The sequence below is a fragment of the Nelumbo lutea genome, chromosome 4 (assembly GCF_056320005.1).
Source record: "Nelumbo lutea isolate HS-2025 chromosome 4, American lotus-T2T, whole genome shotgun sequence".
Lineage (NCBI taxonomy): Eukaryota > Viridiplantae > Streptophyta > Magnoliopsida > Proteales > Nelumbonaceae > Nelumbo > Nelumbo lutea.
The window spans coordinates 44,984,662-44,997,919 of record NC_142687.1 but is presented as its reverse complement, the minus strand read 5'-3'; the positions used below and the strand labels follow the sequence as shown (position 1 = coordinate 44,997,919).

Here is a 13,258-nt window from a genome sequence, read left to right as displayed (position 1 = left end):
AGGATGAGGCTGACAGCTTCCTTCTGTTGTGGTTGTTGCCGCAGTTGTTTTCACATCAGTGGTCACCACGGTCGCAGTCGACCTCTCCACCTTCGTGCTCATTGGCGGAGGCTTCCTCAGCGGTGGTGTACCTCTGCGCCTTTTTCAAAAATTCTGCCTTAGTTCTAGGCAACATCTTGGCAATAGAGCACTTGAGGGCCAACCCGAGGAGGAAGCCTTGGATTGTTGCATGCATGGAGACTATTTAGTTGAGGTCACAGACCGCGATCTCGAGTTCTTCTTTCTTGAAGCGATTGATGTAGGACCGTGGGTTCTCGTTGTGTCACTATCGGACAACAATGATTGAGACGACACTCTTTTGGCATCGTCGACTACTAATGAAGTGGGTGAGGAAAAGACTGGTGAATTGGTCTCAGGAGCTAATGGAGCAGGGTGGGAGCCCAGAGAACCAGCGCTGAGATGCCCCATTGAAGGTCGCCTGGAAATCTTGTCACATCAATGGGTCGGGATACCCATATAGGAGCATGAGTGCTTGGAAGCTCTCTAGGTGTTCGTTTGGGTCCGAGGTGCCATCATAAGTCTCCAGTGTGGGAGCTTTGAAATGATGTGGAAGAGGTTCTGAGGTGATGGCGGCAGTGAAGGCGTCCATCCTAGTGGAGGGATGCTGACTTGCCGAGGTGTTACCTCAGCTCTCCTTGACTTGCCAAATTTCATCCTTCACCACACCGAGTTGTGCCTGTAGGTCGGCGATCTGTTGGCCAACGGGTACCTCGGCTTTGTCCTGGTCTCCTCAGCAATGGGACGGGTTGGGTATGTCTTGGATTCTTTTGGCCCGTTGGTCATCGAGGTAGTATCGAAGGTTTGAGTCACAAGGTGAAGAGGAGGCGAGGTGTTGGTCCTCGGCCCTCAGAGGGGGGTTGTGGTGGCCCGATTGCCTGCCTTCATCTTGAGGGCTTCCTTGTCGGCGGCGGTGTTTTTGGCTTCGGTATTGGTTGCAAGATTGTAATGATTCGCTCTCCCTTCGACCAGGAGGTCGGAGGGTCCTCAGAGGTGGGCTCACACTTCGGCTGCTTCTACCAGATGTTGAGGGGTCGGCTCGGTAAGGTCCACTAAGGTGCTTAGCCGATAGAGCCAGTGAAGGGCGTCCATGGTGATGCCCTAGGTCTCCAGCGGGGCGGCCACCCTACAGGCAGCCTCTTGCCGGTCACCCCACCTCATCCAGCCTCTGTGTGAGGTCATCAAGCCGGTCAAGGACTCTTTGGAGTTGGTCCCTGGATGACCAAGTTCTGGGTAGTTCTCTCGTTTCTAGCCATTTCATTGGAAGTTGAATTGTAGATTGGGGGAAGTCTTAGCAATCGATTCCACAAACGATGCCAATTGTTTTGCTTCCTAGACAAGCTAGCTATTGGAAGTAGCTAAGGGCTACTGAGGCTGAGGGCTAGAGGAGCCCGAGGTGCATTGTGGACGAGGGCTGGTGAAGTTTGCTCGAGGTCGGCTAAGGTTGACCGAGGCCAAGGTCGAGTACCTACAAGGAAGGGAACGTTAGAGGCCCCAATTGATAACCCGAGGTGGGAACTCCAACGGTCAAGTTAGTGAGGTGCAAGGTGGACGAGGTCCGAAGTGCTGAGCACCAAGATGAGGCCTCATGAGAATAGGAAATCTCAAAGACTGGTAAGAGAGCTTGAGTTCTCGATCCTTTACTTGGGGGTAGGGTGGGGGTGGGGGGTAATGCCCTATTTATACTTGAGGTCATCTGACAACTAACATACACGGACAGTCAGGATGCGGTTCGGCTCTAGGCGAGCAGTCATCCGAGCTCGCCGCGTGTTGTTGCTCCATTGGTCCCACGTTGGGCGCCGATCCCTGCCCTACCAAACACTCTGATTGGTTCCACCCTCAGCCACGTGTCAACATGCCAGTGGCCTGTTAAAAGCGCATACATCAACTACATATATAGTAAAAGAGTATAGCAAAATAAATGGTGATTTATAATTCGTTTCCCCTATAGTCACTTAGTTTCCATTCATCAAAATTCAAAAGGCTGTCACCACTAAGAAAAGAATATAATCAAAAAAGAACCTGAGACCTGCTCTTGTTTTGTATTGGTAAAATAAATGGTGTTTTTATTTTTCTTTTTTCTTTCTCAATGGCATAGTCAAAAATACATTCTTACCATATTTAGGTAGAATTTCCAAACAAATGAATACTAATTCTTGTTTCCTTAATTATATTTTTTATTTATACATTGTAGCAAAATCCATTTACATGTGGCCTTGGTAAAAGGGCTTTAGAAAAGCACTTATACGAGGTTTTGTAATGAGATGTTGGGGTGTATATGCCACACGCCGATGATTTTGTTTTTCAAATCATCTAGTTGGTTTTAAAAATGGGATTACTTTTTTCACGCCATACTAAAACATTTTATTTTATCTTTTTTTTTTTTTTTTGAGAAATCTCATGACAAAGAACACATTTTTGTTTTGTTTTCTTCATGTTGATCATATAGAATTTTTAAAAGCAATAAAAATGAAAAAACATTAGACTAGATTGTAAAGAAATCCAGTCTCCCTTAACACAATTAGAATTTGTTACAAAATTTCCTTCATTTGTTACAACACTATATACACATCACACTCCCAGATTTGAACTATATATTCATTTAGAATAAAATACTATTTTTTTCAGTTTTTGTTCTTTTTTTGCCATTTTTGGACATTGATAATTGTTTAAAATATTCTTCTTGCAGCTTGGTGCAACTGTTAGTTGCTAATACGACCCTGACTATCAATAGAAAAGAAAAAGAGAAAGGAAGATGGGAATAATATGACAGCTGAGATATATGGGCCAATTTGCAGGGCATCACATAGATCATTTTCAGGCCAGGCAACAGCAAGTCTTTTCCCAAACCTTTTATTTAATGGGCCTGATGGTCAAAGCCAATTTGCAGCCCATGGACCAACATATTAATTTATATCCCCTTTGATCATGAAATTACAGAGTATTTATTCATATAAGAAGACAGAGATATTTTACTAAAATGCTCTCAATAATAGAATATTAGACTTGAATCTAAAATATATAATTTGAAGTTGATAAAAGTACCCTCACTTATAAACATTAAACACAATTTTAGTTTTCTCTAATTTTTGTTTTCCTTTCTTTAATTTTACTTCTTGAACCAGTTTTCAATTTTCCATTCCAACCTTAATTTTACTTCCCTTCCTTGTCATCTATGAGACTAATTTAATTTCTTACCTCTCTCTCAAGCTTGAAGAATGAATATGGCAGGGGTGATAGTAATTTGTTAGAGCCATGGAAGAACAACTCAAGCTCGATTTGAGTTAGAGACTTGAGCTTGAGCTCAGACAAGTTCGAGCTCAGTTCGGCTTCGCTCATGCTCAACTACAAGTCATGTTTTTTTCTAAGAAATAAGAAATTATACATATAAAAGTATTTTTTTATTTGGCATGCAAAAAATTAAGAATTATAAAACTTATTTATTATTATAGATATAAAAAATAAGAACATACATATAAAAATGTTTTTATTTTACATGCGAAAAATATGAGTTATACAAATTATTTACTATTATACATAAAAAATAAAAATATTATTGTATAATAAAAATTATTTATTATATATATTTATATATTTATATGTATATGTATATGTATATGTGTATATGTATGTATGTATATAATAAAAAATTATTTATTTATTATACTAGGTTCACAAGCCTCACGAACCGAGCTTCAGTGAGCTCGAGCTTGACTCAAAGCTCGGTTTAAATAGAGTCAATCTGAGCTTTTCATGAACCGAGCTCGAATAGTTCTTGAAAAACTCGGCTCGTGGCCACCCCTAGTTCTCACAAATCATTCCTGAATTTTCAACTTCAAACATAGTCCGCTGTAATAAATTACTATGGAATATTGAAATTCTACAATAAAATGGCTTGGGATTTTAACAAGCATGGCATAGTTTTGTTTGGATTTACCTTAAATTTGTCTTATTGTATAGGCTGTTGGTGTTGGTGGAAGTGTGTCATTAACCACTTCGAAATACCAGTTTTAATATTTATAAATTTTTTTCTATTCTCAAACAATTACAAACGTAATAAATGGTGAGAACGGATCGTATCCATAGGGAAGCGAGGAAAAAATCGTTATTTACTTAAATCTAGGAAAGAGAACACAATTGAGAGTTGTAGAAACACTGAATTCAATTAATTAAACTAAAATTCATTAAAATAAAATTCGAACAGTGTTGGAAGTGAAAAGTGCAGAAAAATAAATAAATAAATAAAATGAACGAAATAAAAAGTTAGTAATCTGATCAGAAGTAGCAGTCTCTGGATCTCTCCTTTGACCCTCGAACTTCTCAAGTTAGGCCTTTCGTCTTACCTGGCTGAATTTCAGATCTGCAAAAAAGAAAACAAAAATCAAACTGAATGAAAGTAAATTGCAGAATGGAAAAAATGGAACTGAAAATGAAAGAACAGAAATTAAATCTAAGACTAATGGTTGGGATCCGAATCCAGAGGTGGCAGTAGTGGCTTAGGCGAACTACAAGCAGGAACCCCTCCTCTTGCATGGGCGTTCTCCTCTTTCTCTACCCTTGAACTTCTTAAGATTAGCCTTCCGTCTTACTTGGGAGCAGAATCCAACCCCTTCTCAGGGCCCCTTGGGTCCTTTTTATAGAGAAGGGTGGATAAAACTAAGATTAGAGAGAAAGAAGGGGGCGGAAGCTGGGTTTTTGCAAAGATATTGTCGCCCTAGGGTTTAGAATGAAGGTTTATGATGGTTCTAAGGTGATCCTAAGGCTGAGAAGAAAATGAGAGAGCGCCCAATATTATGTAGGGCTGAGATTTGGGCGCATAGAAATGGATGATGGAGATTGAGGCACCTAGGGTTGAAAGGTGGAGATTAAAAGGAGTGGGTGGCGCCCTAGAGTGGATGGCTGAGATCTAGTGGCTAGGGGCTGAATGGTGAGGATTAGAAGGTAGGTGGCATCCTAGGGTTGAAAAGCTAAAAAGAGGGTGCCCTAGAAAGAATGGTGGAGATTAGAAGGGATGGAAGGTGGAGATTTAGTAGTTAGGGGCGGCTAGGGTTTGTTAAGGATGAAAAGAATGAGTTAGAAGTTGCCCTAGGGTTTTCTAAGGAGAGGTGAGCATGCTAATACAGTAGGAGGGGTGCCATTCTGGGTTTAGCAGATAGAAGACGCCCTCCTGTGCTCATTTTTTCACAAAAACACCCCCTCTCTCAGCTGGACTTTACACCAACTTTCCAAAAAATGCATTTCAGCCATGAAACTTTCACAATTTTCCACAATATTTGCATAGAGACCCTTAAAGATCATATTATTGAATTTAATTGGGAAGATGGCACATTTTTACTATTTTAAGGCTTAAAATACCCTTAAAATGATGCCTTTAAGGCATCAAACTACAGAGCTATCAGTTTTCAATCTTGTTTGAGCTAATATGTATTCTGTATTTGAGTCCAGAATCCTTGGTTTCCACCTCCTAAGTGAAATGGCTTACATAATGTAAGCTATTTTTTTTTCTAAATTTATTCCAATATTTTAAATCTGTGATTGCTTTAGCTTGACATTCGATAGGTACCGTTTCACTAGTTTTTTTTGGTTGATCAAAGCCATTCCAAACATATACGTGCATGCAGAAGATGGAGGTTATTGTATCTGCATTTTGGTTTCTTTTGTCTTGGAAAGCTTATAAATAAAACCTGTTAAGTGGTGAATTTAACTAATGTTTTAAGAACTGATTGGGAGGATAAATTGTTTCTGCCTCTAGGTCATGGGTCACTGGTTCAATCATTTAAGTAAGATGGGTCAGATTGTGACACATCAACATGTGAATATATAAATACCTATATAATATAAACCTATATGTGAATATATAAATACCTATATTATATTATATCGATACTATATATAAAGCAAGGTTGTCCATGCCATGTGACCTCTCCTTTCTCCAAACCCCCCTTCTTGAATTCTCCTTAATTAAGGTGGTGTTCTTGCATCGTGGAATATCCACAAGATATTGCATTTGGGAACATGCAACACCTGTAATTTAGGATGTTCGGTTCGCCTGTGGTGTGGACTGATCCATGTTATCTCGTGGATTGGTCTACACCACAGGCAAAAATCTCGTCTATGGGTATTTCTCGTAGATCAAACCACGCAACCCCATTTTATGTTATGAGCATTGATCCTGTGTTTTACCAATCGCCGCTGCTTGCTTCTGTGCTTGCCGCTGCAATTCCGAGCATCAGTGCTTACTCACTTGCTTTAGGGAATCACAGGCTTCATTGGTGGATGAATTGGTGGTGTACAGAGGTGGATGACGCCGGTGAGGAGAAAACTGTTATGTTTCTTGGTGTGGTCATTGGCCATGTGAATAGGAAGGTCGCACTCTCTGCAGAGAATCACCTTGTCCTCCTGACAGAACAGAAAGGCACGTCTCTCCTACAACAACACGAAATAGAAATTAAACAAAGGAAAAAAAATAATTAAAATCAACGTAAAAACTCTAAACAAATAATACCAGAGAGAGAGATCTGAAATTCTACCTGGTAGACGTCACAATGAGGAGCCTCTTTGAAGGAAGGGTGAAGGAGCGAAAAGCCCAGGTGTTTGCTGGCGAGCTTATTTGCGGAATGAATACGGCAATCACATTCATAGCAGAGGGCAGCCTCATCGGGAGAGCAGAAGACAGAAGCCTCGTCTTTATCACAAGCATCACACTGGATCTTCATTGTCTAATTGCTATATGGATTTGCCTCTGCTGAGAGCTAAATTTAATAGGAAGGAAAGAAATTAGCAACAGAAGATAGATAGTACAATGAAGAAGAAGAGAAGAGAGAGGACTTTTAAGAGAGAAGATCGGAAATTCGTGTATGGAGTTATAAGAGGTTGAATATTACTTTTATTAATTAATGTTACTTTTATTAATATTATTTTTTAATTATTAAGTTTTGAATAATTTAGGGGTGCTCATGGTTCAGTTAACCGAATCGTGGACCTTTTTTTGTAATCGAACTGGTACTATCAGTTTTTAGAAAACCGGTAATCGAAATCGAACCGAAACCAATCAATTGACCGATTCAGTTCATCGGTTTTTTGGTTTTTTTTTATTTTTACAATATATATTATAAAAAATATATAAACATATTATAAAAAATTATAAATATATATAAAATATTATATTTTAAATAATAAATTATAAATAATATATCATATATTATAAATATATATAATGCATATTCATTAATTTATAATATATAAAATATATATAATATACATAAATATATAGAAATATATGTATACCGGTTGGTTCAATTAACCGCTGGTTTTCTATATTGGTTAATCAAAACCAAACCAGTACCTTAGGTTTTTTTAGAAACGCCTAATTGAAAGCGAACCGACCGGTTTGGTTAACTAATTTTTTGGTTCGGTTTCGGTCGGTTCAAATTTTTTGTTTTTTTTGCTCACTCCTATTAAATATTACTTTTATTAATATTAATTGTTATTGATATTATTACTTATTATTAAATGTTATTAATATTATCAAATATCATTAATGTTACAACTCATTTATTATTAATATTAATATTATTATGTGTTATTTAATATTATTAATTATTAAAATTCTTAGCAATTTATTGTTATTGTTATATTGTGTATATAATTAAAAAACAAAATATTCTTTTTAATGATTAATGGCATATGTTATCTTACATGTTGTATTTGAAATGCATGGAACCAAACTCAAGGTGTGGATTAAAAAGCACCACAGCTTGTAGAACACCCACGGAGGTGTGGTGTGGATTGATCCACACATTTTTATCCACATTGTAGAATAACTACCCTGTTGGGGTGTGGTGTGTTTTCATCCACACCACCCAATTTTGCATTTATGCTAAAGAACACCCCCTAATTCTCTCTCTTCTCTTTCTCACCACTCCGAATTTGCCAAATCGTCATCCTCTCACTCACTCTGCATTCCACCTATGTTCATATATAAGGAAACCTAGTCCCACATATTCATGTTTAGAAATTAACCTAAAAGGAAAGGAAATCTTCGATTATTTTTGAATTTAAGAAGTTTACGTAGCTGGAAATTAAGTCTGCATTGTTATTTTCTCATCCATGTTGCTTTGCTATTTTCTTTGTTTTAGGGAGTCGAACCTTTTATGGCATCGTTCTAGGGACAAGTTTGCATCTGCATCGACTAAAAATCTTTCTAATGTATGTTTTTGTTTTATTTAACGATCTATATAGAAGGAACTTCATCCATTATTTTTGCTCAGTTTTGACTTTTCTATGCTATGTTTGGTGACAATCCAAGCATCGATTCTACTACCAATTTGTTGATTGTTGGAAAGAGGTCTTCCGGAGTTCGGGAGTTCTTGCTGTGATTGTTCGAAAGAGGTATGTTTTCCTCATATTCTATTTTTTCACTGCTGAAATTGTTAATGTTTCTCTTATTTAAACCGGGTATTAGATGACAATTTAGACGGGTTATTGGGTCGGTATTCTAATGACATCCAATTGCTAAAAGTACATGACCAGACGAAGGTTGCCATGTCGATACAAGGGATTACTCTAAATGGGAGTAAATTCCATTTCCAGGTTGCAAGTTGGATAGGTACAATCCAAATCTGGACCAACCCAATCCACAATTTTACACAGATTGGGCTTGGATTCTTGGCATTCGGGCTGGGCTAGGCCTAAAAGTCTGGGCTTTTTTTTATTTTTTGAGCTGGGCTTGGGCCTAGCCCTTAGGTACTTCAAATTTGACCTAAGCCAAGCCCACCTATAAATATACACATATGTATATACAAACATATATGCATTTTTTTTTTTTTGGATAAACCATACACATGCATACATATATACATACATTTACATTAAATTTGAGTGTGAGCTGATTGACCAACCTGAGCTTGACTGAGATCAAGCTCAAGCGCAACCCGAGTGCATCAGATTTCAATTTTGGCTGGGCCGGGGGTGAACAATCCAGGCTTGACCTCAAGCTTGAGCTTAGATTTTACCTTAATGTATTATGGAAGTTAAACAACTCCATTGGTTTTTCTCCTTTTGTTTTTTCTTTTTTAATTTATTTCTTACATTATATGTTTTCTAGTGTAAAAATAATACTGAAATTAATAAAAAGTAATATCTATGCTAATATCATAGTAATATATAATTAAGTGAATTGTCATATGATATAAAAACTTAAATGTTATAATAAAATTACTTAGTAATGCATTAACATGAATATTATATCATAAAACATTAAGTTAACTTATTAAATTTAACTTAGTTAACCAAACATAATAAATGTAATTAGATCAATTAAATTAATTTAGTCAATTTAAATTAAGTAACAAAAACAAACTAAATAAATGTATCATATTGAAAGATTATCATCCAATGATCATGTTATGCAAAAATTCTAGCCGTTAGTGTGGTAAAAACCAAACTTGTATTGAAACCCTATTGCTGAAATCACATAGGAGAAAAATCTGAGTTTTCTTCTTTTGGATTGAATGGGTTTTAGACCATGAAAGATTTGATCTTTTGGGTCAAGAATAGTGCAATACCTGAATTTGAAGTCCAAAATTGTAGAACTAGATGTGGTATTCACATCCAAGACAAATCTTCCTCAAACCACTACAAGATGAAGATGGTGCAACCTTAAATTTGCAGTCTTAGATTCTTTCTCCAAAAGTCACAACAGCAAGGTCCAACCATTTTTACGATTTTGAGCAAGATTTTTTACCCAAAACAAATCTGAAAGAGTTCTAGAAAGAGTGGATGAAACGGCTGATCGAATGGGGTTTAATATCCTAGTGAAGAGTTAACACGAAGGTAGAGTTGACCACAACTAGTAATGAGAGAGAATGGGGGATGGATCTGACCGCTTAGTGTTCCAATCTATTTATAGACTCGGGTGGACTGCATGAGCCCTCTTCTAATATGATTATAACTCATGACTTAGGTTGTGTTTGGCACCATTGCAACGTCTACTTGCAACATTTTAGGTTGGTTAATATAAATTTTATGAGAATATATATTTTTTCCTTTTACAAATGCTTTGAGTTATCAATACAACATTTGGTGCCATTATTATTTGTTGATGAAACATCAAATTTGGTGTTTTTACCATAAATGCCAACACTCAATATGATACCTATATTTTTTTAGTAGAAGTGGTTATTTAGGATAAAAATAGAAAGTGGCAATGGTACCAAACACAACATTATTTAGGATAAAAATAGAAAGAGTCCAACTCTCCTAAATCAACCATTATATTGGATTCCATCTTAATTAGTCAAATCTGAGTCTTACTAGACTTTTCTAACACATAATTTGACTAAGACTTAATGTGAGACTTCTAATTATCTATAAACACTCTAATAATTCTAGAAAAATTCTTATCCAATCGTAAAATTACAACTTGTATGGTATGGGACTCATAAATCAATGGGAGATCCAATATGTCACATGTTTTATGCAAGCTAGTGGAGCCGACCATTAAATTCATATTAGCCCCATAAATCAACCTATGCTAATACGAGTCTAAGTAATTAAGTCCATGAAGTATCTAAACACTTAAGCCACTTGAACCTTACCATCATAAAGTTCCAAGTCCATTGATTCAACACATTATGTGATAATCAAGTCAATGCAATCCAATTAATCTCTCTACTAAAAATAGTTGACACTACATTAAACGAAGAACTTTTTCCCTCATGGTGTCCAACTTTCAACACCACTTAATAAATTAAATGTACACAAAATTAAAACACTAAGAAACTCAGCTCATACTAATCACTTTGCGCCTAGAAAGTAGAAGCCACTTAATTTTATGCCCCCTTGACCATGTGAAAGTTCCTAAATTGCACTCTTTTCGGCTATAAACTACTGCATCAAAGTTTTCAATTAATAAATAAATTGTAATTACTTTTCAACCATGCTTTAGACAAATGGTTGAGTACATATATAGTAAAAGAATATACCAAAATAAATGATGATTTACAATTCGTTGCCCCTATATTCACTTAGTTTCCATTCATTAAAATTCAAAGTACTGTCACCACAGATTAATATTTAATAAAACCACAAGATAAATGAGAACCTAAAACATGTTCTAGTTTTGTATTGGTAAAATAAATGGCACGGTCAAAAATACATTCTTATCATATTCAGGTAGAGTTTCCAAACAAATGAATACTAATTCTTCTTCATATAATTATACTTTTTATTTATACTTTATACCAAAATCCATTTACATGTGGCCTTGGTAAAAGCGCTTTAGAAAATCACTTATAAGAGGTTTTGTAATGAGATGTTGGGGTGTATATGCCACAAACTGATGATTTTGTTTTTCAAATCATCTGGTTGCTTTCAAAAATGAGGTTACTTTTTTTACGCCATACTAAAACTTTTTTTTTTTGAGAAATCTGATGACAAAGAACACATTTTTGTTTTGTTTTCTTCATGTTGATTATATATAATTTTTAAAAGCAAGAAAGATGAAAAAACATTGGACTAGATAGTAAAGAAATCCACTCTCCCTTAAGACAATTAGAATTTGTTACCAAATTTCCTTCATTTGTTGTAGCACTATTTACACATCACACTCCCAGATTTGAACTATATATTCATTTAGAATAAAATACTATTTTTTTCATTTTTTTGTTCTTTTTTTTTCCATTTTTGGACATGGATAATTGTTTAAAACATTCTTGTTGCAGTTTGGTAAACTGTTAGTTTCTAATACGACCTAACTATCAATAGAAAAGAACAAGAGAAAGGAAGATGGGAATAATATGACACCTGATATAAATGGGCCAATTTGCAGGGCATCACATAGATCATTTTCAAGCCAGGTCCCAAACCTTTTATTTAGTGGGCCTTATGATCAAGGCCAATTTGCAGCCCATGGACCAATGAAGAAGCCCATCCTAACCCAGACTTGTCACTTGCATCTGTGTGTGTGATCAACTAATAACAAAAGCAGCATTTACTTCCCTTCCCTATCATTTATAAGCAAGGTTCAAAATACCGATACACCTGATACATCAATAGGAGCATATTGGGCTATATCGGTATTTTTTTTTTTACTTTTTTTAATTTTTTCAAAACTGGTTTGGGGGGGGGGGGGGTTTAAGGCTCTTCCACCCTCTGAATTGGTCACAACTCTGATACACCCTCTGTAGGGGCATATCGGGGAGCTCCTAAGACAATACGTATCGGCCAATACGTGTCGATACTTTGAACCTTGTCTATAAAACTAATTTAATTTCCTACCTCTCTCTCAAGCTTGAAGAATGAATATGGCAAGGGCAATTGTAATTTGTTGGAGCCATGGAAGAACAATAGTTCTGATTTGGTTTCTCTCTACTCAACTCTTTTTTACTTCATACTTAATTGTAATTTTAACAGAATATAGTATATGATGGAGGAGAAAAGTTTCATACAAATGGTTTCTCTTAATATTGTTCTCATTAGGGGTGGATTCGAGCCGATCCAAGCTGAATATTTGGTTATTTGAGCTTGGCTCATTGAAACCATGTTAGGATCGAGCTAGAGACTTGAACTCGAGCTCGGTTTGGTTCGAAGCTCAAGAGTTCAAGTTCGGCTTGGCTCGGCTCAAGCTTGACTACAAGTCATTTTTTTTTTCTAAGAAATAAAAAAAGTATACCTATATAAATATTTTTTTATTTTACATACAAAAAATAAGAGTTATAAAAATTATTTACTATTATAAATAAAAATAAAAAAATTATATATAAAATATTATTATATAATAAAAAATATTTATTATATATATATTTATATATTTATATGTATATGTATATGTATATATGTATATAATAAAAAATTATTTATTTATTATACAAGGCTCAAGACTCTGACGAGTTAAGCTTTTCACGAGACAAGCTCAAATAGCTCGTGAAAAGATCAACTCATGGCCACCCCTAATTCTCACAAATCATTCCCGAACTTTCTAACTTCAAACATTGTCCGTTGTTATAATTTCCTAAGGAATGTTGAAATTCTATGATAAAATTGCATGGGATTTTAACAAGCATGGCATAGTTTTTTTGGATTTACCTTAAATTTGTCTTATTGTGTAGGCTGTCAATCCTGTTTGAGTATATTCTGTATTTGAGTCCAGAATTCTTAGTTTCCACCTCTTAAGTGAAATGGCTTACATAATGTAAGCTTT

At 35.8% G+C, this 13,258-nt stretch overlaps 1 protein-coding gene across 1 annotated transcript; it reads right to left on the bottom strand.

The window, feature by feature from the left end:
* Positions 1 to 6,306: 6,306 nt before the first annotated feature.
* Positions 6,307 to 6,773, bottom strand: LOC148855531 (B-box zinc finger protein 20-like). Its single transcript, XM_088984918.1, has 2 exons — positions 6,588 to 6,773; positions 6,307 to 6,483 (listed from the first exon to the last, which is right to left on the bottom strand). The coding sequence occupies exons 1-2, from the start codon at positions 6,771 to 6,773 to the stop codon at positions 6,307 to 6,309; spliced, it is 363 nt and encodes a 120-aa protein (XP_088841044.1).
* Between the last annotated feature and the right edge of the window lie 6,485 nt (positions 6,774 to 13,258).

What these genes read in the sequence shown, in the direction of transcription:
- LOC148855531 (XM_088984918.1), bottom strand. Translation starts at nt 6,773, where the DNA reads ATGAAGATCCAGTGTGATGCTTGTGATAAAGACGAGGCTTCTGTCTTC. An exon ending in CTCATTGTGACGTCTACCAG is followed by an intron (nt 6,484 to 6,587) that starts GTAGAATTTCAG and finishes GTGTTGTTGTAG; the next exon opens with GAGAGACGTGCCTTTCTGTT.